This window comes from Geotrypetes seraphini, chromosome 5 (genome assembly GCF_902459505.1).
Source record: "Geotrypetes seraphini chromosome 5, aGeoSer1.1, whole genome shotgun sequence".
Lineage (NCBI taxonomy): Eukaryota > Metazoa > Chordata > Amphibia > Gymnophiona > Dermophiidae > Geotrypetes > Geotrypetes seraphini.
Window position 1 is genome coordinate 94,625,052 of NC_047088.1, and position 24,020 is coordinate 94,649,071.

The window sequence follows — 24,020 nt, forward strand, 5'->3', positions numbered from 1 at the left end:
CCTTCAGAAATCTAATGACATCAGGAAGAGACGCCAATGAGGACCGATGATCCTGGGATCTAAAACAAGGAAGCCACCTGAACCAGAAGAGATGCCACAGAAGAACGAAAGATTAGGTTACTCACTTCTGCTAATTTTCTTTCTTGTATATAGCCTCTGGAAGCTTCACCATAGGGTCTTGCATCCTTTCCAGCCTTGGCTGCAGGGTTCAATTAAATTTTATCTCCTCCAAGGACACCTTCCCTGGATACTTCCCATGATGCTTAGTTGGTAGCAAAGCCAGGTAGATCTAGCACAAACAGGAAACACAAGCACAGAAAGAGGGGTGCGGGAACTCCCCACTACAAGTCAGTTCTGCTCATATTAAACAAATACATAATCAATGAATGCCAAAAAAAGCCAAAATTAGTGGAACAATAAATTTGAACATTTATAAACTGCAAAACTGAGTAACGTTTCACTAAAGGAAGCACAGCCTGAAGATCAGAAGGGGCACCACCTAGGGGCCCCTCTAACCCCTTAACCTTACATAAAAGGATATTCGTGATTCTTAGTGAGGCTGGTCAAAGACAGAAATCCAGTTTACCAGTTACTGGCAGGCGACCTGCGAATCGGACAGAATAGACGGGTGGACGTGAAGTTTCCAGAGGCTATATACAAGAAAGAATATTAGCAGAGGTGAGTAACCTAATTTTTCATTCTTGTACAATAACCTCTGGAAGCTTCACCATAGGGACTTATCAAAGCAGTCCCAACACATCAGGGGACTCAATGCACCCGCTGCCAGGAATGAAGCCCCAAAAGCTTTATTCATGCTTACCTGCCACTTCAAGTCAGTAAAACTTGGTAAAGGTATGAAGAGAGATCCAAGTGGCTGCCCTACAAATTTCTTCAGGTGAGACCGTACGGGATTTAGCCCACGAAGAAGGCATTCCTCTGGTAGAGTGAGCTATCACCCCAAGGGAAGGTTTCTTCCCCGCTGACACTTAAGCAGCGGGACTGGCAGCATGGATCCATCGAGAGATGGTAGCCTTGGAAGCAAGCCGACCCCGACGCACATGGCCCGCCAAAACAAACAGATGGTCTGAAAGACAAAAGTCATTTGTGGCCTCCAGGTATCTCAAAAGGAGACGCCGCACATCCAGAGCCCACAAAACAAGGTCGTTAGACTTGGAGCCTGCCTAAACAAAGGCAGGCAGCCAAACTTCCTGGTTGATGTGGAAGGCGCAAACCACTTTTGGAAGAAAGGAAAGCACTGTTCTCAAAATAACCGCAGACTCCATGATGCAGAGAAAAGGGTCTCTGCACGATAGAACCTGAAGCTCCGACACTCTCCATGCAGAAGTGACCGCAATGAGAAAAACAGCCTTGATGGTAAGATCTTTCAAAGAAATCCCATCCAGGGGTTCATAGGGCGGACGAGCCAGTACGTAGGGAACCAAATTCAGATTCCACATAGGACAAGTTAGTCTCAAGAGAGGCCTCAGCCTCCCTGCTCCCCGTAAGAAGCACATAATGTCTGGGTGAGACAGCAGAGAACCCCCTGAGAGAAGAGGGGCCCAAACACGACAGTCCCGCAACCACCAGACCCTTCCTGAGGCCAGCCTACAGGAAGTCCAATAAATGTGCCACCAATGAGGCCAAAGGGTCCACTTGAACCCCCCGCACACCAAGCCTGAAAGCACCTCCAGGCTTTCGCGTAGGCCAACACAGTTGATTTCCTCTTGCTTTGAAGGAGCGTAGTGATGACCGCAGAAGAGTAGCCCATAGCCTTCAAGGCCATGCATTCAAGCGCCGGGCCAAAGCAGTCCAGATCTTGAAGTGCTATCGGGCCCTGTGTAAGCAACCTCCGATGACAAGGAAGACGCAGACCCCTCTCCGAGCTCAACCGCACCAGGTCTGTGTACCAAGGTCTTCTGGGCCAGTCCGGGGCCGCTAGGATTACCAGAACCTCATGAGAGGCCACCTGGCAAAGAACATGCCCTATCATAGGCCACGGGAGAATGACATACAGAAGTTTCCCTTCAAGCCAAGGTTGAATCAGAATGTCGAGCCCTTCACTGCCGACCTCCCGTCAGTGGCTGAAGAACCTGTTCACCTTCCGGTTCCCCGAGGATGACATCAGATCGAAGCTGGGATGACCCCACCGGCGCACTATGGCGCTGAACACTAGCTAGGACAGGGACCATTGTTCTAGGTCCATAATCTGACGACTTAGGAAGTCTGCCTGCATGTTGTCCACTCCGGCCACATGAGCGGCAGACAAGGCTGTCAGATGCCTCTCCGTCCAGGCAAAGAGCATCCGAGCCTCCAGGCTCAGCAGGTGACTCCTCGTGCCTCCCTGACGGTTGACATAGGCAACAGCCGTCACATTGTCTGAGAACACATGGATGGCCTTTCAGTGGAGACACCCTCGAAATCTCAGAAGAGCCATACAGATCGCTCGCAATTCCAGCTGATTGATTGACCATCTGCTCTCCAGCGCAGTCTACTGGCCCTGGACCGGCACACACCTGCAAACTGCTCCCCAACTGGAAAGACTCACATCCATTGTCAGAGTAACTCAGTCCAAGACTCGCAGAGGGAGGCCTCTGTTCAGAGTGACTGGGTTCAACCATCACAGCATACTGCTGCGCACCACCGCCAATCAAGGCAACTTCATTCCTAGTGCATCCCGCTGAGGATTCCACCGAGTCAGAAGGGACAACTGGAGAGAATAGAGGCGAGCTCTTGCCCACGGAATCGCATCAATGGTCACCACCATGAGACCCAAGACCTGCAGATACTGCCAGGCCATTGGGGCTGAAACCGCCAACATGTCCCAAATGGCACTCCGAAGCTTGAGCTTCCTGGGTTCCAGCAGAAACACCTGGTTCCTGCCCGTATGGAACCAGACTCCCAGGTACTCTAAGTCCTGCGTCGGCTCAAGATGACTCTTCTTGAGATTGATCACCCAGCCCTTGCGGCATTCCTCCAGCGAGGGAGCTCTGATCAGCCAGTTGTTGAGGTACGGATGAACCAGCACCCCCAGGGAGCGCAGATGAGCAGCTACCACCACCATGAATATGGTGAAGGATCTTGGCGCCAACGCCAGCCCAAAGGGCAACACCGCAAACTGGAAATGTCTCTCTAGAATGTGAAATCTCAGGAATCTCCTGAAAAATCGGGATGTGGAGGTACGCTTCCATGAGATCCAAGGAAGCCAAAAACTCCTCGAGCGCCACTGCTGCCACAACGGAACACACCATTTCCATCCAGAAACATGTAACCTGCAAGAAAGCATTCACTGCCTTCAGATCCAGAACAGGCCTGCAATCTTTGGAGTCTTTCTTTGGCACGATGAAGTATATCGAGTATCTCCTGGAGCCCAAGTCTCCGCTCGGAATGGGCTCTATGGCCGCCAGATCCAGCAATCTGCGCACCATGGCTCACAACTTGCTGGCTCTGTCTGGGTTTCCCACAGGAGAAGACAGGCAGAAGTCCAGCGGGGGACTGAAAAACTGCAGTCAAAGGCCCTCCCTGAGAACCTCGAGGACCTACTAGTCTGAAGTTATCTTCTGCCATTCTGGAAGGAAGGCAGAAAGCCGCCCCCCAATCCGGGGGGAGGGGGGAACCGCCAGAGACCTGGCATTATAATTTTCTCTTGGGAGGGGTAGACAGATGGGAATTGGAAAACTGTTGGCGCACTGCACCTCCAAAGCGAGGTCTCGAGGAAGCTCTGAAAAGCTGTCCTGTCACCGGAGGCCCAGCAAACTGTGAAGAACACCGGTAGGGACGAAAATTCGGCCGTCCCAAACCCCTGGCCGGGCGAGGCTTAGAGCCAGGGAGCACCTTAGGCTTACAGTCCTAAACACTGGCCATAAGGTCATCCAGACCCTGGCCAAACAAGAGAGAACCTTTAAAAGATAACCTGCTCAGCATAGCCTTGGATGAGGAATCATCCAACCACTGGCGAATCCAGAGCATTCGCCAGGTGGATATAGAATAAGCTCCCAGCTTAGCAAAAACTTTCAAGATGTCATAGAGTATGTCTGCCAAATAATTCACCCCGGATACCAGGAAGTCAAGGTCATGAAGGATAGCCTCCTCAGGAGCCTGCAGAGCTTGGTGTGATATGCCCAGGAAGTGGCCGCCGCAGCAGAATCAAAAAGACACCTGAGAACAAAATCCTCTCTTCTGTCCTGAACATCCTTCGGGACAACCCTTCCATCAGAGGGTAAAGAGGTACACTTAGTGACCTGAGCCACAGCCAAATCCACCTTCGGCGGGACTAAAGCTTGGTGAACTCCTATGCCATGGGATACAACTTTGCCCTAACACACTTCAGGGGACCCTCCGGGGACTCCCAGACCTCCAAAATCATTTCTGACAAATCCGCATTGTTCGGGGGCTTAGAGCTCATGACAGAACATTGTGTCTGAACCGCTTGGGCTGAATTAAGTTTCAGAATCCGCAGTGACTCTAAAATAAGGTTGGGCAGGTGGCTAGACTTGAAAAGCCTACGCACTGCCTGGTCATCCTCCAGGTCCCGGAACCCATTGTTCTGGGTATCCCTGAGATCTGCTAGGTTTGCCACGTCCGCAGAGTCTGCCGAAGAAACATGCGACAGCTAAGGCACAAAAACAGAAGCAATGGCAGGCACCGGCTGCTGGCCTTCTGGCACCCCAGAAAATGAACAAATCGACATGCTGGACTCCACATGTGGAACAGACTGCTGCACCGGAGTCTGAGTGGGAGAGACAGGCATAGCCCATTTTCTCATAAAAGCCTGATACTCACATCCACAAATTCTGGTGGAAAATAGTCACTGGTGGCAAGAGCCGCTTTGCGGGACTCAGATTTGTAATGCTTAGAAGATTTATGAGATTTTTCTCCGGAACTGCACTTGTGTTTTGTAGAAGCACCCTCCGTGCCCAATTTAGGCATCCCAGATGCTGCAATCGCATCTTCGGTGGAATCGGAGGAAGGAAGAGCCTCTCTGGAAGAGGGTAGTGTGGGATTCACGCACGGTTCACACTCCTTGTGGGCCGCGGCGCACGTGATACACAGCTGTGAATCCATCAGCCATCTGCCGCAGTTCCTGTCCTGAGGAAGCCATATGTGAAGTTTGGAGGAAAAACGAAGCTTCTAAGTCCAAAAAATACACTTTTAAAAACTTTAATGAAAATCCAAGATGGCCACTGCGGGTGCCTATTTGCCCTACAACGGCCTGGGAAAAACACAAGGAACACGGAAAAACAGCAATTTTACGATTTTACAGGTGGGGGGGGGACCAGAATATGCAGGGAATCCTGCGATCCCGGCATACCTCCATGGAACCACAACAGCCTGCGCTCTACCCCTTAGCGGATGAACCTGGGGTAAGATGGCTCCCGATCTGGAGACCCGATCCGATCTTCAGGCTGTCTAGGGGGCTTACTGCAGTTTCAGCTAACAGGGCACCCCCCAGAAGCAGACAATATTTAAGTAAAATCTGCGATCTCCCGCCAAAGGAGTGAATCTGTAGCACTTGGACAATACCCACGTTACAGAACAAATTAAAAGACTAGAAATTGAAAAATAAATCACGAGCAGAAGAAACAATAAACCCAGCAGCAAGGCTGCAAGAACAAACTGAACATCATGGGAAGTATCCAGGGAAGGTGTCCTTAGAGGAAGGAGCCAAAATTTAATTGAGCCCTGCAGCCAAGGCTGGAAAGGATGCAAGACCCTATGGTGAAGCTTCCAGAGGTTATTGTACAAGAATATCCTTTATACTCTAAGGTTGCATGCTCAAGAGCCATGCTGTAAGAGCAAAGTGACTCAGATCCTCCAGGTATACTAGACCCTGCGTAAGTAGATCCAGATGGGTGCTCAGCACAGCGTACCATGATCTGTGAGGCCAATCTGGAGCCATCAGAATGATGCAGCCCGGATGGACCGCAATCTGCCAAATGACCCGGCATTGGCCAAAGAGAAAAGACATACAGGAGAATCTCCTAAGGACACGGCTATACCAGAGTGTTGAGCCCCTCAATTCCAGGCTTGGATCTTTAACTGAAGAAATGATTTGCTTTCTAGCTTATTACTGTGGCCATGAGGTTGAAGCGTGGCCAACCCCAGTGCCGCATTAGGGCTCGGAACATCACTGAGGACAGAGTCCACTCAACCTGATCCAGAGTCTGCCTGCTGAGTAAAGCTGCCTGAACATGGTCGACTCCTGCTACATGCGCTGCTGTCAGTGTTGGGAGATGACATTCTGCCCAAAGAAAAAGGAAGGCGGGTTTCCTGAGCCAGAGGATTGCATTTGGTCCCTCCCTGGTGAGTGACATAGGCAACTGCCAACCCAAACACAAAAACGGCAATTTTAGGATTTTCAGGAGGGGGAACACAGGAACATTCAGAAACACTTAAAACACCCTTTTTCCAACCTCCCCTGATTCACCTCACAAGCTGACAGCCTGTACTCACTATGACTGTCTGAAGATCTGTGCTGTAGCCTGCCTCAGCTCTTTCACAGTAGCTGGATGAAAAATTCACTGCCTCAGTGTTGGGAATGCTTCTGCAAAGCTGATCTTCAGCTGCCAGTCAGACCCTCTGCCAGACTTCACCTCCACCCCTGTGGGGCAGAGGCAAGAAAATGCAGCCAGCACCCTGCGAGACACTGCTAAATCTCCTAAGGGCGCCCAATAGCCTGCGCTCAATCCCTGCTTTAGGGTTACCAGATTTCCTCTTTAAAAAAAAAGATGACACCTGGCCCCACCCTGTTCCACCCCCAGTCCTGTCTCCACATGAACCGCGTGTCTCCTTCCTTGAACTGAAAGCCATGTCTGGATGTTCTCTGTGCATGCGCAGACTTCAACACGATGTCACACGTGTGCACAGAGGACTTAGGGCCTTCCAAAACCTGGACAAACTGCCAGGTTTTGGAAATTCCTATGGGCACCCAGGCAGTCCTCTAAAAAGAGGACATGTTCCGGTTTTCCCAGACATCTGGTAACCCTAGGAAACCAGACTTTCCATACAATGCAGCTCCACAGAAACAGTAACATGTCCCCTAATACTGTGCAAAATATAAAGATGTAAATTTGAGAAAAAAATGACAAATAACAATTATTACTTTACAAATAAAAAAATAGAAATAAAACAAAAAATGGAAAATAAGAAAATACCATTTTATTGGACTAATTCATTTTTCAGTTAGCTTTCAGAGGCCAAAACCTCCTTGAGTACAGTATACCACTATTACGGTATCTTACCCTGACCTGAGAAAGAGGGTTTTGGTCTCCAAAAGTTAGTAAAAAATGTATTAAAATTAGTCCAGTAAAAAAAATTTACCTTATTTTCATTTACTAATTACAAGCATTTATCAATACAGCTATGATACTACTTTATTCTAAATCTAAAGCAACAAAAAAAATATTTTTTCTACCTTTTGTTGTTTCTGCTTTAATGATTTTCTCTTCACTCTCTTCTTTCCATCCAGTGTCTGTCCTCTCACTTCTATGCTTCTGCCCTCTCTCTGCCACTTCCATCCACTTCTATGCTTCACCCTCTCTCTCTCTCTGTCTCTCTATTCATACACTGTCCGCCCTCTCTCGCTCTCTTCCATCCACTGACTGCCTTCTTCCCCTTCCATATGGCATCTCCCTCTTTCTATGCCCCTTCCATAAACTGTCTATCCTATGCACCTTCTCTCCTTTGTACATGATTCATTTCAGTTCTGGATCTCCTCTCTTTCCTTTTCCTCCCTCCTTCCTTTCCCCCTGGCCTGGCATCTCTGTCTCCTTCCCTTCCCTTCCTCCATGCAAGGCAGCTCTCTCCTCTCCTTAACTTCCATCTCTCTCTCCTCCTCCGTGCTCTGGATCTCCTCTCCTTCCTTTCCCTCCTCTCCTTCCTTTCCCTTCCTCCCTCCCTGGTCTGGCATTTTTGTCTCCTTCCATTTCCTTCCTCCATGACCTGACATCTCTCTTTCCCCCTCCATGATCTGGCATCTCCCCAACTCAATCACCAATTTCCAGTCATCTACTGCTCTGCTCCCCTAAACCCTCCTCTAGTTATATCCATCTTCTACTCTTTTCTCTCACTCCTGAGTCTCATCTTCTGATCTTTCCAAGATCTCTGGCCAATTTGATATTTCTTCTCCCTCCATGTCCACCATCATTTCCTCTTTGTCTCTATCTGTTCTGCCTAGCTTCTACCATCTGTATGTGCATCCCTAATCTCCCCCCCACCAGGTTCAGCACCTGTCCATGGAATCCCCACCTCTCCTGTCCAGCTTTTCCCCCTCTATTCCCTTTCTTCCCCTACACCCATCTTCTCAGAACAAGCATCTCTCTTTTTCTCTCCTTTTTTTGGATTTAGCATCTTTCCCTTTCTTCTCATTTCTCTCTTTCTCTCTGCTCCTCTACCTCCTCTAACCCAACATCTCTCTCACTCTCTTCCTCTATCCATGAATTCAGCCTTTCCCACACTTCCCCCACTGCATTATCTAATCTCTCTCCAGGCCAACTCCTTCCCTGCCTGCCTTGCAGTAAGGCTTCTTTTTCTTTTCCCTCCCCCCCCCCTCGAGATCGGCTCCCTCCATCCATGCTCCCCCTCCCCAGCAGGGCCGCCATCAGGGCAGTACTACCAGTCCTGCATACAGGGGCCCGGGCTCCCCCAGGGTTGCAAGCATAGTCTCCTCTCCTTCTCCTTACCTGCCTTGCCGCAGCACACAGCCGAACTGAAGTCTTCCCGATGTCAGCGCTGACGTCAGAGGGAGGGCTTAAGCAAAGCTCTCCCTTCCTCCGATGTCAGCGCTGACATCGGGAAAACTTCCGGTCGGCTGCTTGTGGCAGGGCAGGTAGGGAAAAGGCAGTCGTGTACCGAAGGGGGGGAGGGGCGGTCCGCCCCGGTGCAGCCTTGGGGAGGAGTGTGCACAGCCGGTCAGGTCCCCTTAGCCTTGTGGTGCTTCCCCCGGACTGACCGACAACAGGCCCGGCCGACAAACCTCCCTGCCCTGTAGCAGCGAATCTAAATTACCTTCTTACAGCAGCTTCAATACTCCAGCTGCTGTAAGAAGGTAATTTAGATTCGCTGCTACAGGGCAGGGAGGTTTGTCCGACCGGGCCTGTTCTGTTGTCTGTCGGGTGGGGAAGCGCCACAAAGGTAAGGGGCAGGGAGGGAGAAAGGGAGGAAAGGTGGAGTGGAGAAGAAAAGACGCTTAAGGGAAATGGGTAAAACTGAGGGGGGAGAAGGCCGCTGAAAGCATTGGGGAAGACAAAGGGGTGGAAAAGGACGCTGAAAGGACATGGGGAAGACAAAGGGGTGGAGAAGGACGCTGAAAGGACATGGGGAAGACGGGAGGGGGAGGACGCTTAAAGCACATGGGGAAGACGGGAGGGGGGGAGAAGGACGCTGAAAGCACATGGGGAAGACAGAGGGGGGAGAAGGACCCTGAAAGGACATGGGGAAGACAAATGGGTGGAGAAGGACGCTGAAAAGACATGGGAAGATGGGGGGAGAAGGACGCTGAAAGGGCATGGGGAAGACAAGGGGGGAGAAGGACGCTGAAAGCACATGGGGAAGACAGAGGGGGGAGAAGGACCCTGAAAGGATATGGGGAAGACAAAGGGGTGGAGAAGGACGCTGAAAGCACATGGGGAAGACAGAGGGGGGAGAAGGACGCTGAAAAGACATGGGGAAGACGGGGGAGAAGGACACTGAAAGCAAATGTGGAAGACAGAGGGGGGAGAAGGATGCTGACAGGACATGGGGAAGATGGGGGGGAGGACGCTGAAAGGAAATGGGGAAGAGAGAGTGGGGAGAAGACACTGGCAGGGAAGAAGACAGAGATGCCAGACTATGGGGGGAGCGGAGGGAAGAAGATGGGTTCTAGACCAATTTGGGAGGGGGGAGAAAGGGAGAGGCACAGTAACAGAGCAAATGGAAGACGCAGAAAGAAGAGAGACAGTGGATGGAAGGAATTAAATGAGAACATGAGGAAAGCAGAAACTAGGCAACAACGGTAGGAAAAAAATTCTTTCTTTTTTTTTGCTTCAGGATAAAGTAGTATATTAGTTGTGTTGATAAAAATTTATAAACATTAGAGGCTCTGGTATAAACCCGTTTACAAAGTATGTATTCTTCCCAATTAATATTTCCAAATTAATAGTCTTTTTGCTTATTTTTAAATGGGTTTCTACCAGAGCCTTTAATTCAGTAGCATAATTAAATGAAATAACTATTTCTGTAGTTTATAGGGACGGGCGGGGACGGAGGGGATTCCTCGCTGGGATGGGTGGGGACGGGTGGGAGTCCTCACGGGGACGGGTGGGATTTCTGTCCCCGCGCAATTTAAACATGCACCTTTCTTCCTCCATCCCATAACACACACAGCCTGGTGGTGATGATTATCAGATTGATTCATGAATATATAATGATGTTATGAGTGTGCACCTCTTCCTTCCCATCCTCCTTAGCATGTCACATTACACAAAGTCTGTGTAATGTAACATGCTGTATGTGACATGCTGAGGAGGATGGGAAGGAAGAGGTGCACACTCATAACATCATTATATATTCATCCATAGCTGCATGTTAATGATGTGCTCATATGCACTTATTTATCATCATAACATATACATCATCATTAATAGGCAGCTGTGGATGTGTAAGGACAGGCTGAGGAGGATGGATGGGAAGGAAGGAAGGTGCACATATCAACATATCGTACATTTTTAACATGCATGATGCAGCTGTAGGCAAGCTGAGGAGGATGGGATCATACAGATGTGTATGTTCAGATATGCGCTCAGATGTGTATGTTTAGATATGCCCTCAGATGTGTAGTTTTTTCTGATATATTTATTAAGCTTACAGTATTTATAAAAACACATTTAATATTTGTTACAAAAAATATTGTGCAATTGTGATCTACTTCTGGCCTACAAAGGTCAAAAGAAATCCTTAACTGAGATTTTACATGCAAAAGTGAATTATAGCTACTAGCACTATTATTTATTAGTTATTTATTATGCAGATGTTTGTTAGTTTGTTATTAGTTCAGTATTAGACATATGTTAGTTTAGAATAGATAGGTATAGATTAGTTTAGTTTAGATTAGGTTAGGGCCCTGCTGAAAGAGTCTACCTTGACATGCTTGCAGGCTTACAAATCTTTTGGTCAAAGAGTGCGGCGACAGAGAAAAGTATATGTGTATTTGGCCCATGGAAGAAGGGGGGGTCGGGGGGGGGAAGGGGTGCGTGGGGGGCCCAATAGGATTGCTCAGTAAGGGGCCCAGAAATTTCTGATGGCGGCCCTGCTCCCCAGGTTTGATAATTCCCGCTATTCCCTTCCCCTTTCCTCTGTTTCTTTGTGTCACCACCCCCATGTCGGCAGCACAGCATTACAAACAGGCTGCTCTTACAGGCATCGGGCCTTCGTCTCTGCCGGGTCCCACCTACTTCCTGTTTCCACAAAGGCAGGACCAGGCAGAGACAAAAGCTCAATGCTGGCAAAGCAGGACATTCTGAACCCTGTGGCTGCCACTGCTTCTGCCGAAGGGGAAGGAGTTCCCTGAACCTCTCCTGTGCAAATTTGCCTAGCATCCTAATTGCTTTTTTGGCTACCGCCACACATTGGGCGGAAGGTTTCATCATATTGTCTGTGATGACACCCAGATCCTTTTCTTGGGCGCTAACCCCCAAGGTGGACCCTAGCATCCGGTAAGTGTGATTTGGGTCTTCCCGATGTGCATCACGTGTGCAGAAGGAAAGAACTGTAGGTGGAGCTAAAGAGCCCAGTGAAGTACAGCAGAGGCAAAATGAAAATTCTGGAGTGGATTCCTTCTGCCGAAGCACGTGGCTATAGAGATATTACCCATTTGTCTAGAATGTCTCATCTATTGCACTGGAATAATGATTATGGACAAAATGCACCTTCCATTAACTTTGTTATTAATGTGTCAAATTCACTTGTGTGGTATAATAGTCAGCCAGATATTATATTCACTCTTATCATTAGTGTGTGAAAGAGAACTTAAGAACATAAGAATTGCCACTGCTGGGTCAGACCATTGGTCCATCATGCCCAGCAGTCCACTCTTGCGATGGCTCTCTGGTCAAAGACCAGAGCCCTAACTGAGACTAGCCCTACCAGCGTACACTCTTGTTCACCAGGAATCTGTCTAACTTTGTCTTGAATCCCTGGAGGGTGTTTTCCCCTATGACAGACTCCGGAAGAGCGTTCCAGTTTTCTACCACTCTCTTGGTGAAGAAGACATCCTTACGTTTGAACGGAATCTATCCCCTTTTAACTTTAGAGAGTGCCCTCTCATTCTCCCTACCTTGGAGAGAGTGAACAACCTGCCCTTATCTACTAAGTCTATTCCCTTCAGTACCTTGAATGTTTCAATTAGGTCCCCTCTCAATCTCCTCTGTTCGAGGGAGAAGAGGCTCAGTTTCTCTAATCTTTCACTATATGGCAGCTCCTCCAACCCCTTAACCATCTTAGTTGCTCTTCTCTGGACCCTTTTGAGTAGTACCGTGTCCTTCTTCATGTATGGCGACTAGTGCTGCACGCAGTACTCCAGGTGAGGGCGCCCGGTACAGCGGCATGATAACCTTCTCCGATCTGTTCGTGATCCCCTTCTTTATCATTCCTAGCATTCTGTTCGCCCTTTTTGCCGCCGTCGCACATTGCATGGACGGCTTCATCGACATCGATCAGAACTCCCACGTCCCTTTCCTTGGAGGTCTCTCCAAGTACCGCCCCGGACATCCTGTATTCATGCATGAGATTTTTGTTACCGACATGCATCACTTTGCATTTATCCACATTGAACCTCATCTGCCATGTCGATGCCCATTCCTTGAGCCAATCCTCCTGCGTCTTCACCACTCTGAATAGCTTTGTATCGTCCGCAAATTTAATCACCTTGCTCGTCGTACCTATGTCTAGATCGTTTATAAAGATGTTGAAGAGCTCGGGTCCAAGCACCGAGCCCTGCAGCACCCCATTAGTGACGCTCTTCCAGTCTGAGTATTGTACATTTACCCCCACTCTCTGTTTCCTATGCTCCAGCCAGTTTTTAATCCACATGAATATTTCACCCTCGATTCCATGACTCGCAATTTTTTCAAGTAGTCGTTGAACGCCTTCTGAAAGTCCAGATATACAATGTCGACCGGGTTGCCCTTGTCTACCTGCCTGTTTACTCCCTCAAAGAAGTGCAGCAAGTTTGACAAACAAGATCTGCCCTTGCTGAAACCGTGCGGACTGGTCCTCATCAGACCGTGTCTGTCAAGGTGATCAGTGATGCGGTCCTTTATCAGTGCCTCTACCATCTTTCCCGGTACCGAGGTCAGACTCACCGGTATGTAGTTTCCCGGGTCTCCCCTTGAACCTTTTTTGAAGATTGGCGTAACATTAGCCACTTTCCAGTCCTCCGGAATCTTTTCCAATTTGATCGACAGATTGGCTATTAGTTGAAGCAGTTCAGCTATGGTCCCTTTCAGTTCCTTGATGACCCTTGGATGGATGCCATATCGGTCCCGGGGATTTATCGCTTTTAAGCCTATCAATCTGCCTGCATACCTCTTCTAGACTGACTGTCAACTCTGTCAGTTTCCCGTTTTCACTTCCAGCATATAGCCTGATGGGTTCCAATATGCTGTGTATATCCTCTTTGGTAAATACAGACGCAAAAAATGTGTTCAGTCTGTCGGCGATTGCTTTGTCCTCCTTTAGTGCTCCCTTTATTCCTTGGTCATCCAAAGGTCCTACCACTTCCTTCACGGGTCGTTTCCCTTTAATATATCGAAAGAACGCCTTGAAGTTCTTCGCCTCCTTGGCTATTTTTTCCTCATAGTCTCTTTTGGCCCCTTTTACTGCCTTATGGCACCTGCGTTGATGTTGTTTGTGCTTATTCCAGTTTTCATCCGTTTTTTATCTTTTCCACTCCTTAAACAAGGTTTTTTTGTCTCTGATCGCTTCCTTAACTTCTACAGTGAGCCATGCCGGTTCTTTATTCTTTTTCCTCTTTGATCCCATGATGATACGCGGTATATATAGATTTTGCACCTCGGTGACCATATCCTTAAAAAGAGACCAAGCTTGCTCTAGCGTCTTTACAGTGTTTATCCTCTTCTTAATCTTCTTCCCCACCATGCATTTCATCCCTTTGTAATTCCCTTTTCAGAAGTTTAGCGCCGTGGCCGTCGTTCTAGACCGATGTTTCACCCCTGTTTCCAGGTTGAAGCGGATCATATTGTGATCGCTGTTTCCCAGCGTCCCTTCTACTTCTACATCCTGTGCTGTTCCTCGCAGCCCATTTAGAATAAGTCCAGAATTGCATTTCCTCTCGTGTTTTATTGACAAGTTGTTCCAGGAAGCAATCACCTACAGTTTTCAGGAACTTGGTCTCTCTAGCACAGCCGGAGGTGCCGAGATTCCATTCTATCCTCGGATAGTTGAAGTTGCCCATGATAACTGCGTTGCCTCCCTTGCAGTTGTGTTTAATCTCATCCGTCATTTCTCCATCAATTTCTTCAGACTGCCCTGGGGGTCGGTAGTAGATGCCTATCCTCAATTGAATAACTGCAGGGATCTCAAAGTCCCTCCTTGAGGGCCACAATCCAGTCGGGTTTTCAGGATTTTCCCAATGAATATGCATGAGATCTATGTGCATGCACTGCTTTCAATGCATATTCATTGGGGAAATCCTGAAAACCCGACTGGATTACAGCACTCAAGGAGGGACTTTGAGATCCCTGAAAGCATTATTCACTACACAATGCTGTGAGCTTGAATAAAGTGTTACTTTTTGCTTTTATGATGTGCTAGGGCAGGGGTAGACAATTCCACTCCTCAAGAGCCACAGGCAGGTCAGGTTTTCAGGATATCCACAATAAATATGCAAGACATAGATTTGCATCTCAAGGAGGCAGTGCATGCATCTCATACATATTCATTGTGGTTATCCTGAAAACCTGCCTGTGGCTCTCAAGAACCAGAATTGCCTATCCCTGTGCTTGGTAGTATAGATAAAGTCTCACTCTTTTTACTTCTGTGTGTTAAGGTCCAGGAACAAATTTAGTTAGTTAGTTTCTCTTTCATAGCTATGTTCACCTATTTGAAAGATATTTAAAAGAAAAGAGAACCAGCAGTTACTCCCAATCCAGAAACTATATAAATACCTAGGAAGGTACAAGGAGGATTGTTTATTATGGGATTTTTCTGTACCTTTAGGATTTTCCAAAAAACTGTAAAAACAAACATCCCTGCCTTCTACCAATCACGAGTTTATACATGTTAGTAAATGACATCAAAGAAATAATGACTTAATCTTCCTATCTCTATTTTCCAGGGATAGTTGGAGACTGGAAAACACATTTCACAGTACTGCAGAATGAGAGATTTGATGAAGATTACAGGAAAAAGATGATGGGAACATCTCTCACTTTCTGCAATGAACTCTGATGGAAGGGAGGGAAATGGGGAAATGATCGTTCGTAAAAGAGGGGGTTAATGCATTAATGTGAAGCAGCCATAACATCATGTACTCTTAATAACTCTAGAATTGACAATTGATCCACTCTTTACTTCAATAGTAACAACTATTGTGCTTCCATTGTTACCCTCTTTTAATTCTTTTGTAAGCCGCCTTACCCTTAACAACCCGAGAAATGTTAAAAGATCTACTACGTACCTCTCTAGTTAATCAATAGTTCTCCCATTGTAACCCCCATTTTATTAATCTTTTGTAAGCCGCCTTGAACCACAAGGTAATGGCGGAATAGAAATCCCTAATGTAATGTAATGTAATGTAAATGTTTAATGAATGTCACCTGCCGCAGTCTACTTTGGGGTAGATTCACGAACCTGCCCGATTCGGACCCAATCCAGGCAGGTCCGAAGAATTCTTCAAAGCCCAATATGCAGATGGGGCGATCAGAGGAACACCCCGATCTGCCTGCCCAGATCGCTCTAAAGTGATCACACATATGAGAACCTTTACCGGACATTCTCTCTCCAGTTCTTCTTGGGTTGTGATTGTGATAGTCACCTGTCAGGCAACATGTGCTCTCCTGGGCTAGATCTGGCCGGTTCAGAGATAGAAATAGTGTGAGCTTCTACTCAGCTCGGCCGTCCATGATCTGGCTTGGGAGCGGGAGAAGGTGGTACCGGAGCTGCCCCTTCATAGGCAATTATCAGGTATCTCCAGGCTCTCTTTGCCTTACAAGCTTTCGCCTTTCCCATTTCTTTCCTTTCCCTGCAGTAATATAAAAGTAAATGTTGTCTATTACTGCTCTGCTTCCTGTTAGGAAGTAAGCCCAGTCCAAGGTAGTGGAATGTTAATTTGATTGTATGTTAGTGTCATTGTTCTTGCAACATATGTAACTATTTGTCTAAGACTTAAAGGGCAGCAGTGTGTGTGATTTGAATAGACTGTAAGCTTTAGCAGCACTACGTGTGTCTGGTAACACTATAGAAATATGCAGAGACGGTGACAGAGGAGGGAAGAAAAAAAAAATAGTGAGCATGGATTGGTGGAAAGAGAGAGGGGAGGGAAGGCAAAATAAGGGAAGAGAGGGTACCCATGGAAGGGAAGGGAAAGGAAAGGAAGGGGAGGAGGAGGATGGTGCCTAGGAATGGAAGAGAAGAGAAAAGATGGAAACTAGACATTTGAAAAGGAGGAAGAAAAGTTGATCGTGAAGGATGGCTATAGGGCAGGAATTAAAGAGGAAAAGAGTGAAAAGACAGGTCATAGGGAAGCAAAACCAAGAAGCGGAACCAGATGTTTAGAAAGATATAATCACCAGGCAACAAAGGTTAGAGTATTTTATTTTTAGTTTAGCAAAGGGGGTAATGGGATTTGATATACTGTCTTTCTATGGGACAATTGAATTGAAATGTGTCAGTTTTGAGAATTTATGTCTGTTATGTATATATTGCACTGTATAGGAGGAAATGTGAAGGGTTCTTTATGTGATTAATCACGCGATTATTTAATTGTGTGATTAAAAATTTGAATCGATGTACAGCCCTTTTTTAAAGCACACGGAGCAAAAGAAATTAAACTTCAAGACATAGAGCATTCTCTTACATAGGGCCAACTTGTTGGAACTCATTGTTGAGTAGTTTTTATGATGGGCTGTCATCTGGTGCCTTTTGGAATTTGTTGAAGTCTACTTTATTTCAAAATATTTCACCAAAATATGTTCGTGTCAATAACTAGCTAATTGAGATGGGCAGTAGTATGGTATTTTTTCAGATATTACTGAAGTTTATTTCATTCTAAAACAGTCATGCTACTAAACCATATAGGTATTAATGATTAGTTATTTGTGAAATAGTAATTGTTTTATTGTATTATGTAAATTTTATGTAATTGTAACTTTTCTAAGTTGTATTGTACACTGTTAAACACATCTGTAATAGCGGTATATCAAGATAAATAAATCCAATCCAATCCAATTACTGGCATCCAAGGGATTAGTACAGCCTTGGTAACTGGTAGCATGATCTTTATTTAGGTCTTAGAATCTGTGTCTGTCATGTAATGTAATGTAATTTATTTCTTACATACCCCTAAACTCCGATTAGGATTCTAAGCGGTTTACAGAAAATAGACAATAGGGTGCATTGAAATTATAAGTAATATAGGTTAACAGAGAAATAAACATTAAAGGATACAATAAAAATAAGACAAATAAATAAAGAATAGGTACTTTGAAATTCCCTTGTGTTCCAGCCTTAAGGGTGTTTATAAAGAACGCAGCTTACTGAGATCTCCTTGTGGCTCTCAAAAGTAGTTGTTTGTTACTTGCATACTGGAAAAGTTCCGAAAAGACCATTTACTATTCCTCTTAAGAACTAGTTAAGAGAATTTACAGATGACACGAAACTGATCAAAGCTTTTAAAATGCATACAAACTGTGAAAAAGTGCAGGAAGATCTTAGGAAATTAGAAGACTAGGCGTCCAAAGAGCAGATTAAATTTAATGTGGACAAATGCAAAGTGATGCACATTGGCAAGAATAACCCAAATCATAGTTGCCTGATGTTAGGGTCCACCTTGGGGGGCCAGCACCCAAGAAAAAGATCTAGGTGTCATTGCAGACAATACGCTGAAACCTTCTGCCCAATGTGCAGGAGCAGCCAAAAAAGCAAACAAGATGCTAGGAATTATTAGAAAAGAGATGGTAAATAAGACAAATAATGTTATAATGCCTCTATCATTCCATGGTGCGACCTCACTTTGAGTATTGCGTTCAATTCTGGTTGCCTTATCTCAAAAAAATATATAGTAGAATTAGAAAAGGTTCAAAGAAGAGCAACCAAGACGATAAAGGGTATGGAACTCCTCTGGTATGAGAAAAGGCTAAAAAGGTTAGGGCTCTTCAGCTTGGAAAAGAGACGGCTGAGGGGAGATATGATTGAAGTCTAAAAAATCCTGAGTGATGTGGAATGGGTACGAGTGGATTGATTTTTCACTCCATCAAAAATTACAAAGACTAGAGGGACACTCGATGAAGTTACTTTTAAAACCAATAGAAGGAAATTTTTTTTCTTCACTCAAACAATACAGTAGTTAAGCTCTGGAACGCATTGCCAGAGTATGTGGTAAGAGCGATTAACAAAGCTAGTTTTTTTAAAAAAGGTTTGGACAAGTTCCTTTAGGGTAAATCCATAGTCTGCTTTTGAGACAGACATGGGGAAAGCCACTGTTTGCCCTGGCTTGGTAGCATGGAATGTTGCTACTCTTTGGTTTTTTGCCAGATACTTCTGATCTGGATTGGCCACTGTGGAAACAGAATACTGGGCTAGATGGAATCAAGTTTCAAGTTTATTATAAAATTTGATTCATTGCCTATTCCGAATTCTAAGCGATGTACAGATTGATAAAAGTTACAAAGTTAAGGAAGACAAACATAACTGACAAGTGCTAAATCTACAAAACATATTAATAAGTCAAATTGCACATACAATCAAAACACAGGGCAAACTAGGAATGAAATACAATCTGGTTATAAAGAAAAACAATTAGGGTTAAAAACAATAGGGAAGGGAAATAAAAACTATCAAAATAGTTAAAAATGGATTAAGAGCCATAAGCAATTCATTTAATCATTGAATGCATCTTTAAAAAGAAGACTCTTGAGTTTGCTCTTAAATTTTTCGAAATTCTTTTCCTCTCTTAGATAAATTGGAAGGGCATTCCAGGATTGGGGAGCCTTGACTGAAAAAATAGACTGCCGCCGCGTGTTAATAATTTTAAGAGAGGGGATGACCAATAAATGTTGGTCATTTGACCTCAATAATCTAGATGAAGTATAAGGGATTAAAACTTTATAAATAAAAGCTGGGGTTTTATATGTCAAAGACTTAAAAGTGAGCAGGCATAATTTGGTCTGGTCTGGTCTGACCCAGTATGGCTATTATTATGTTCTTATCAAACCAGAGGATTCTAGCCTAACTCCTACATAATACTGTTTTTGCCACCCAAGCTCTATTATAACACTCTCTTAGTCACATAAGAACTGTCTTCCACAAAATCCATTCTTAGCAGTCAATTATCTGCTATTTCTTAGTGTTCAATGCTCTAATACAGGGGTGCCCAACGCGTCGATCGTGATCGACCGGTAGCTCAGGAAGGCAACGTGAGTCGATCTCAGAGCCCATCCCAGGCTCTGTGATAGACTCGTGTTGCCGTCCCAATCTACCGGGCCTATCAGCCTTCCTCTCCCCGACGTCAAAGACGCCGACGCCGGGCATTAGGCTGTTTTTGTCATTTCGGGGGGGGGGGGGGGGCGTGTTGGCGTGGCGGTGGCAGCAGCAGCAACAGCCTGAAAAAGAAATCATCCTGGCCCGGGTCGGTGTCATACTCCGGAATTTCTACCTCTTCCAGCAGCCCTCTCCCTGCTTCCGGTCACACCCCCTGCTCCGCGGCTCTCTTCGGCAACTCAGCAGCAGCGATCGACACAAGCTTCTGACGTCGGGGCCTACCCTCTGCGAGTCCCGCTTGTTTCAACTTCCTTTTTCCACAAAGGCGGGACTCGTAGAGGGAAGGCCTCGATGTCGGCAGCTTGTCTTGATTACCGTTGCTGACGAGTTGCTTAAGAGAGCCGCGGAGCAGGGGGCTTTTGCCAGGTGCAGGTAGAAGGGAGAGGGCCAGATGCAGGACTCGTGGGTGAGGGAGCAGAAGAGAGAGAGAGAAAGAGAGAGGGGAGGGAAACAAAAGGAAATATTTCATACTGGGCTGGGCCGGAGTGGAGGGAGGGTGGAAAGATTCTGGCTACCGGGTGCATTAACAAAGGAAAAGGGGGGAAAGCTGAAAATGGAGATAGTGACACAAAGAAGAGAAAGAGTAAGCAGGACCTACTGAATAAGGATAGAGATACAGAGGGGACATGAAGAGGAAGTGAAATAGAGACATAGAAGTAATGCTGAAAAAGTGTGTTTGGGGGGGGGGAGATAAAGACATTGAAAGGGCATATGGTGAACATGGGGTAAAGACAAGGACAGAGACAAATGAAGATTCTGAAAAAGTGGTGAGATAGGGATATAGGTGAGATGGACACAAAGAAGGGTGATGCTGGAAAATAGGTGGAATGGTAATTCTGATAGACACAGAAGGGAAATGCTGGATCAAGGAGAGATGGGGCTCAGGCTAGATGGAATGAGGAGAAATGCCTTGTTGGCCCGGAACTTCCTCTCCTACGTCAGAATTGACATCGGGGAGCGGAATGCTGGTCAGCGCGACGCTTCTGCAGGGAAAGCTTGGGATGGCAGTGGCTTGGGGGTTGTTCCCCGATGGCGGTGGCAGCAAACCGAGTGGCTTGGGGGAGGGCACGGAGAAAGAAAGAAAGGGGGCAGACAGGGAGACAGAAAGAAGGGGGAACAGGGAGACAGAAAGAAAAAGTTGGGGGAGAGAATGAGGTCTGGAGGAGAGGAAACATACAGGAGGCTGAAAGAAAGGAAGAAAGATTGGATGCACAGTCAGAAGAAGAAAGTGCAACCAGAGACTCATGAAATCACCAAACAGCAAAGGTAGGAAAAATGATTTTATTTTCAATTTAGTGATCAAAATGTGTCGGTTTTGAGAATTTATATCTGCTGTCTATATTTTGCACTATGGCTCCCTTTTACTAAACCGCAATAGCATTTTTTAGCGCAGGGAGCCTATGAGCATTGAGAGCAGCACAAGGCATTCAGCGTAACTCCCTGTGCTAAAACCTACTATTGTGGTTTAGTAAAAAGGGAGGGGGTGTATTTGTCTATTTTTGTATTTTGTTACTGAGGTGACATTGCATAGAGTCATCTGCCGTGACCTCTTTGAAATAACCCGGAATATGAATAATTAGCATTTTCTCTACCTTTCAGTGTGCTTTGTGTTTTTTTTTTTAAATTTTATTGTTGGTAGATCATTTTGACTTAGTCATTATAAAAGTAGCTCGTAAGCCCATAAAGTGTGGGCACCCCTGCTCTAATACATTTATTCAGATAACAGTGATTAAGCTAGCATTGGTCTTGGACATTCAGTATGACTATTTGGATAGTACAGATGAATATTTATATTCTTGGCAGACTGGCTCAGTACTATTCAGTAATATTCAGATCTATCTGGATAACTACCTGAATAAAAGTAGGACAGAAAAACTGCTGTCCTAATTTTATTTGATTAGATTTCTGGACAGCTATAGCGCTTGCTACTTTATTCAGATAATCCGCGCCACTTTCTATCAAATAGCACTATCTGAACAATTTGAGGCTAGCATGTAAAACAAACGCATACTGTAGAGTTTAAATATTGACCTGTGAGTTGATTTCAGACCAAAAGCCTTTACCCTCCAGGTACTTTAGTTAGATTGTGAGCCTTCGGGACAGTAAGGGAATTTTTCAAGTACCTTTCTTATTTCTAATCTTAATGTATATTTTCTGTAAACCGCTTAGAACCTAACGGATGTAGCGGTATATAAGAAATAAATTACATTACATTACATTACATTACTTTTCTAACAATAAACCTTCCATATGGGAAACAGGAAGCCACAGTGGGCAGATCCACCATTTGTAGTGCAGACCTGCAAAATTATCCAAACTGTTGCCACTGGTGATCCAGCTCATCAAAGGACAAACTCTGAGTCCTCTGAGGTAGCAATACCCTTCTTTGCACCCTCTGAATTATACACAGTATCTCCCAGTCACCACGGACAGCTGATCTTCATAACAGCTGAGATTCATAACTAAAACTTAACATGCTCTTCAGAATTTAAGAATACTGTATTCCCAAAGCCTGTCCTGCTCCACAAAGAGGGAGATTAGTGCAAAGTTACCAAAGGCTGATAGACAGAACCATAGGAAGGACAAGAGAGCAGAAAGGAGAGGGCATGAGGGCCCCAGTGGTGCCCCTTTTTAAAATGGTGCTGTTAGTGCATGGCCTTAGATTAGACAGGGCAGGTTCCTCTTTGCCCCTGGTGTTCAGAGTCTGTAGGCAGTTTGTCTGTGCCTAAAATAGGATCTGCTTCAGGATCAACACAATAAGGCAGTGGCCTCAAAATCAAATCCTTTGCACTGCCACCTTTTGGATTTGTAAGTGAATGTCTTATTAAGGAAATGACAATTTTGCATGAGGTAAAACTCTTTCTAGTTTATAAATCTTTCCTTTTGGCTAAGTCTTAATAATAATATTGTAATTTATAGCTAAAGAGATATATGATCAAGACACTGTTTTATTTTACTTTTTGATTATGATAAACATACTGAGGGCCTCAAAATAGTAACTGGCGGGCCGCAAGTTTGAGACCACTGCAATAAGGCATCTTGATTAGCTATCTAAATTCTTCCATGCCTAGCTGAAGAGCTGATGTGGGAGTCAACATTACTAGTACTATTGCTGCTAAAATACAGAAGGAAGGTGTCTAGGAGCTCTGCAGGAGTGAAGAGAGTTGAGTAAATCTGTTTACTCTTCCATTGCTGTAACCTGTACTTCCCATATAAGCATCTTAATCTATAGCTGCCAAATTATCCAGTTCCAGGAGGGAGATTTTAGGTCAGCCAGTCTGAAAAGCCTACCCTAGTGTATTATGGGACTGGTGAACTGATTTCAATGGGCAGAATCAAGAAGGAGCCTAACAGAGCAACTGCCTCTGCACCCTGAGGCTGTGAGTTTGATTCCCACTGCAGCTCTTTGTAACTCTGGGCTAGTCACAACACTTCATTGCCCCAGGTACAAATTAAATACCTGCCTAAAATATGTAAACTGCTTTGATTGTGTAACTACACAGGAAAAAGCAGTATATCAAGTCCTTACCCTACTTTGCTTTGTATGGAAGGTCACAACCAGAACTGGCCAAAAAGTTTCCCAAAAAGTTTCTCTATGGGTAATAGAGAATGACACGGTGACAAAATTCATCACTGTCCCCGTCCCCGCGGATAACCGTGGGAAATAATCCCATGTCATTTTCTAGTGTCTATTTCAACCTCAGTCCTTCTACACCAGCATTCTTCAAAGCAAAGCTTGCGGGTCAGTGGTTGTGGCTATTCATACTCTGATCCTTCCCTCTCTCTTTAAAGAATGACATGAAGATGGTTTCCCGCGGTTATCCGCGGGGATGGGAACAGTGATGAATTTTGTCACCGTGTCATTCTCTACTGGGTAACTTAGGAACCCTGTTAGTCTCCTCTGCAGTTCTTTCAGCAAGAGACCTCAAGACTAGGGTTACCATATTTGTAGAAGTAAAAAAGAAGCCTCTCCCCATCCTGCTCCCACACGAACCTCATCATTGCATCGCATCCACGCATGCTCAGAGGCCCTCCAGATGTGGCCCCAAGCTCTGGCAGAGCCAGGGCTTTCCAAAACCCAAACAATTGTGAGTTTTCCAAAATCCGTCCAGACACCCAGACAGTCCTCTATAAAGAGGATATGTCCAGGTAAATCCAGACATCTGGAAACCCTACTCAAGACTGTCTGAATAAACATATCTATGAGAAGGTTTTCCTGCACTTTACAAATTAACCAAATGAAATATGCCTTATTTGGGATCCCTCCTAAG

General features: G+C 45.6%; 1 protein-coding gene across 2 annotated transcripts in view; it reads left to right on the top strand.

Moving 5' to 3' along the window:
• The window catches only part of LOC117360945 (sulfotransferase 1C1-like), a 57,672-nt gene extending 40,271 nt beyond the window's left edge, over positions 1-17,401 (top strand). For both annotated transcript variants that reach the window (XM_033945618.1, XM_033945619.1), the window contains exon 8: positions 15,329-17,401. In XM_033945618.1, coding sequence (XP_033801509.1) covers positions 15,329-15,441 — 113 coding nt within the window. In that variant the 3' untranslated portion in view covers positions 15,442-17,401. The remainder of the gene's footprint in view (positions 1-15,328) is intronic.
• Positions 17,402-24,020: the final 6,619 nt, after the last annotated feature.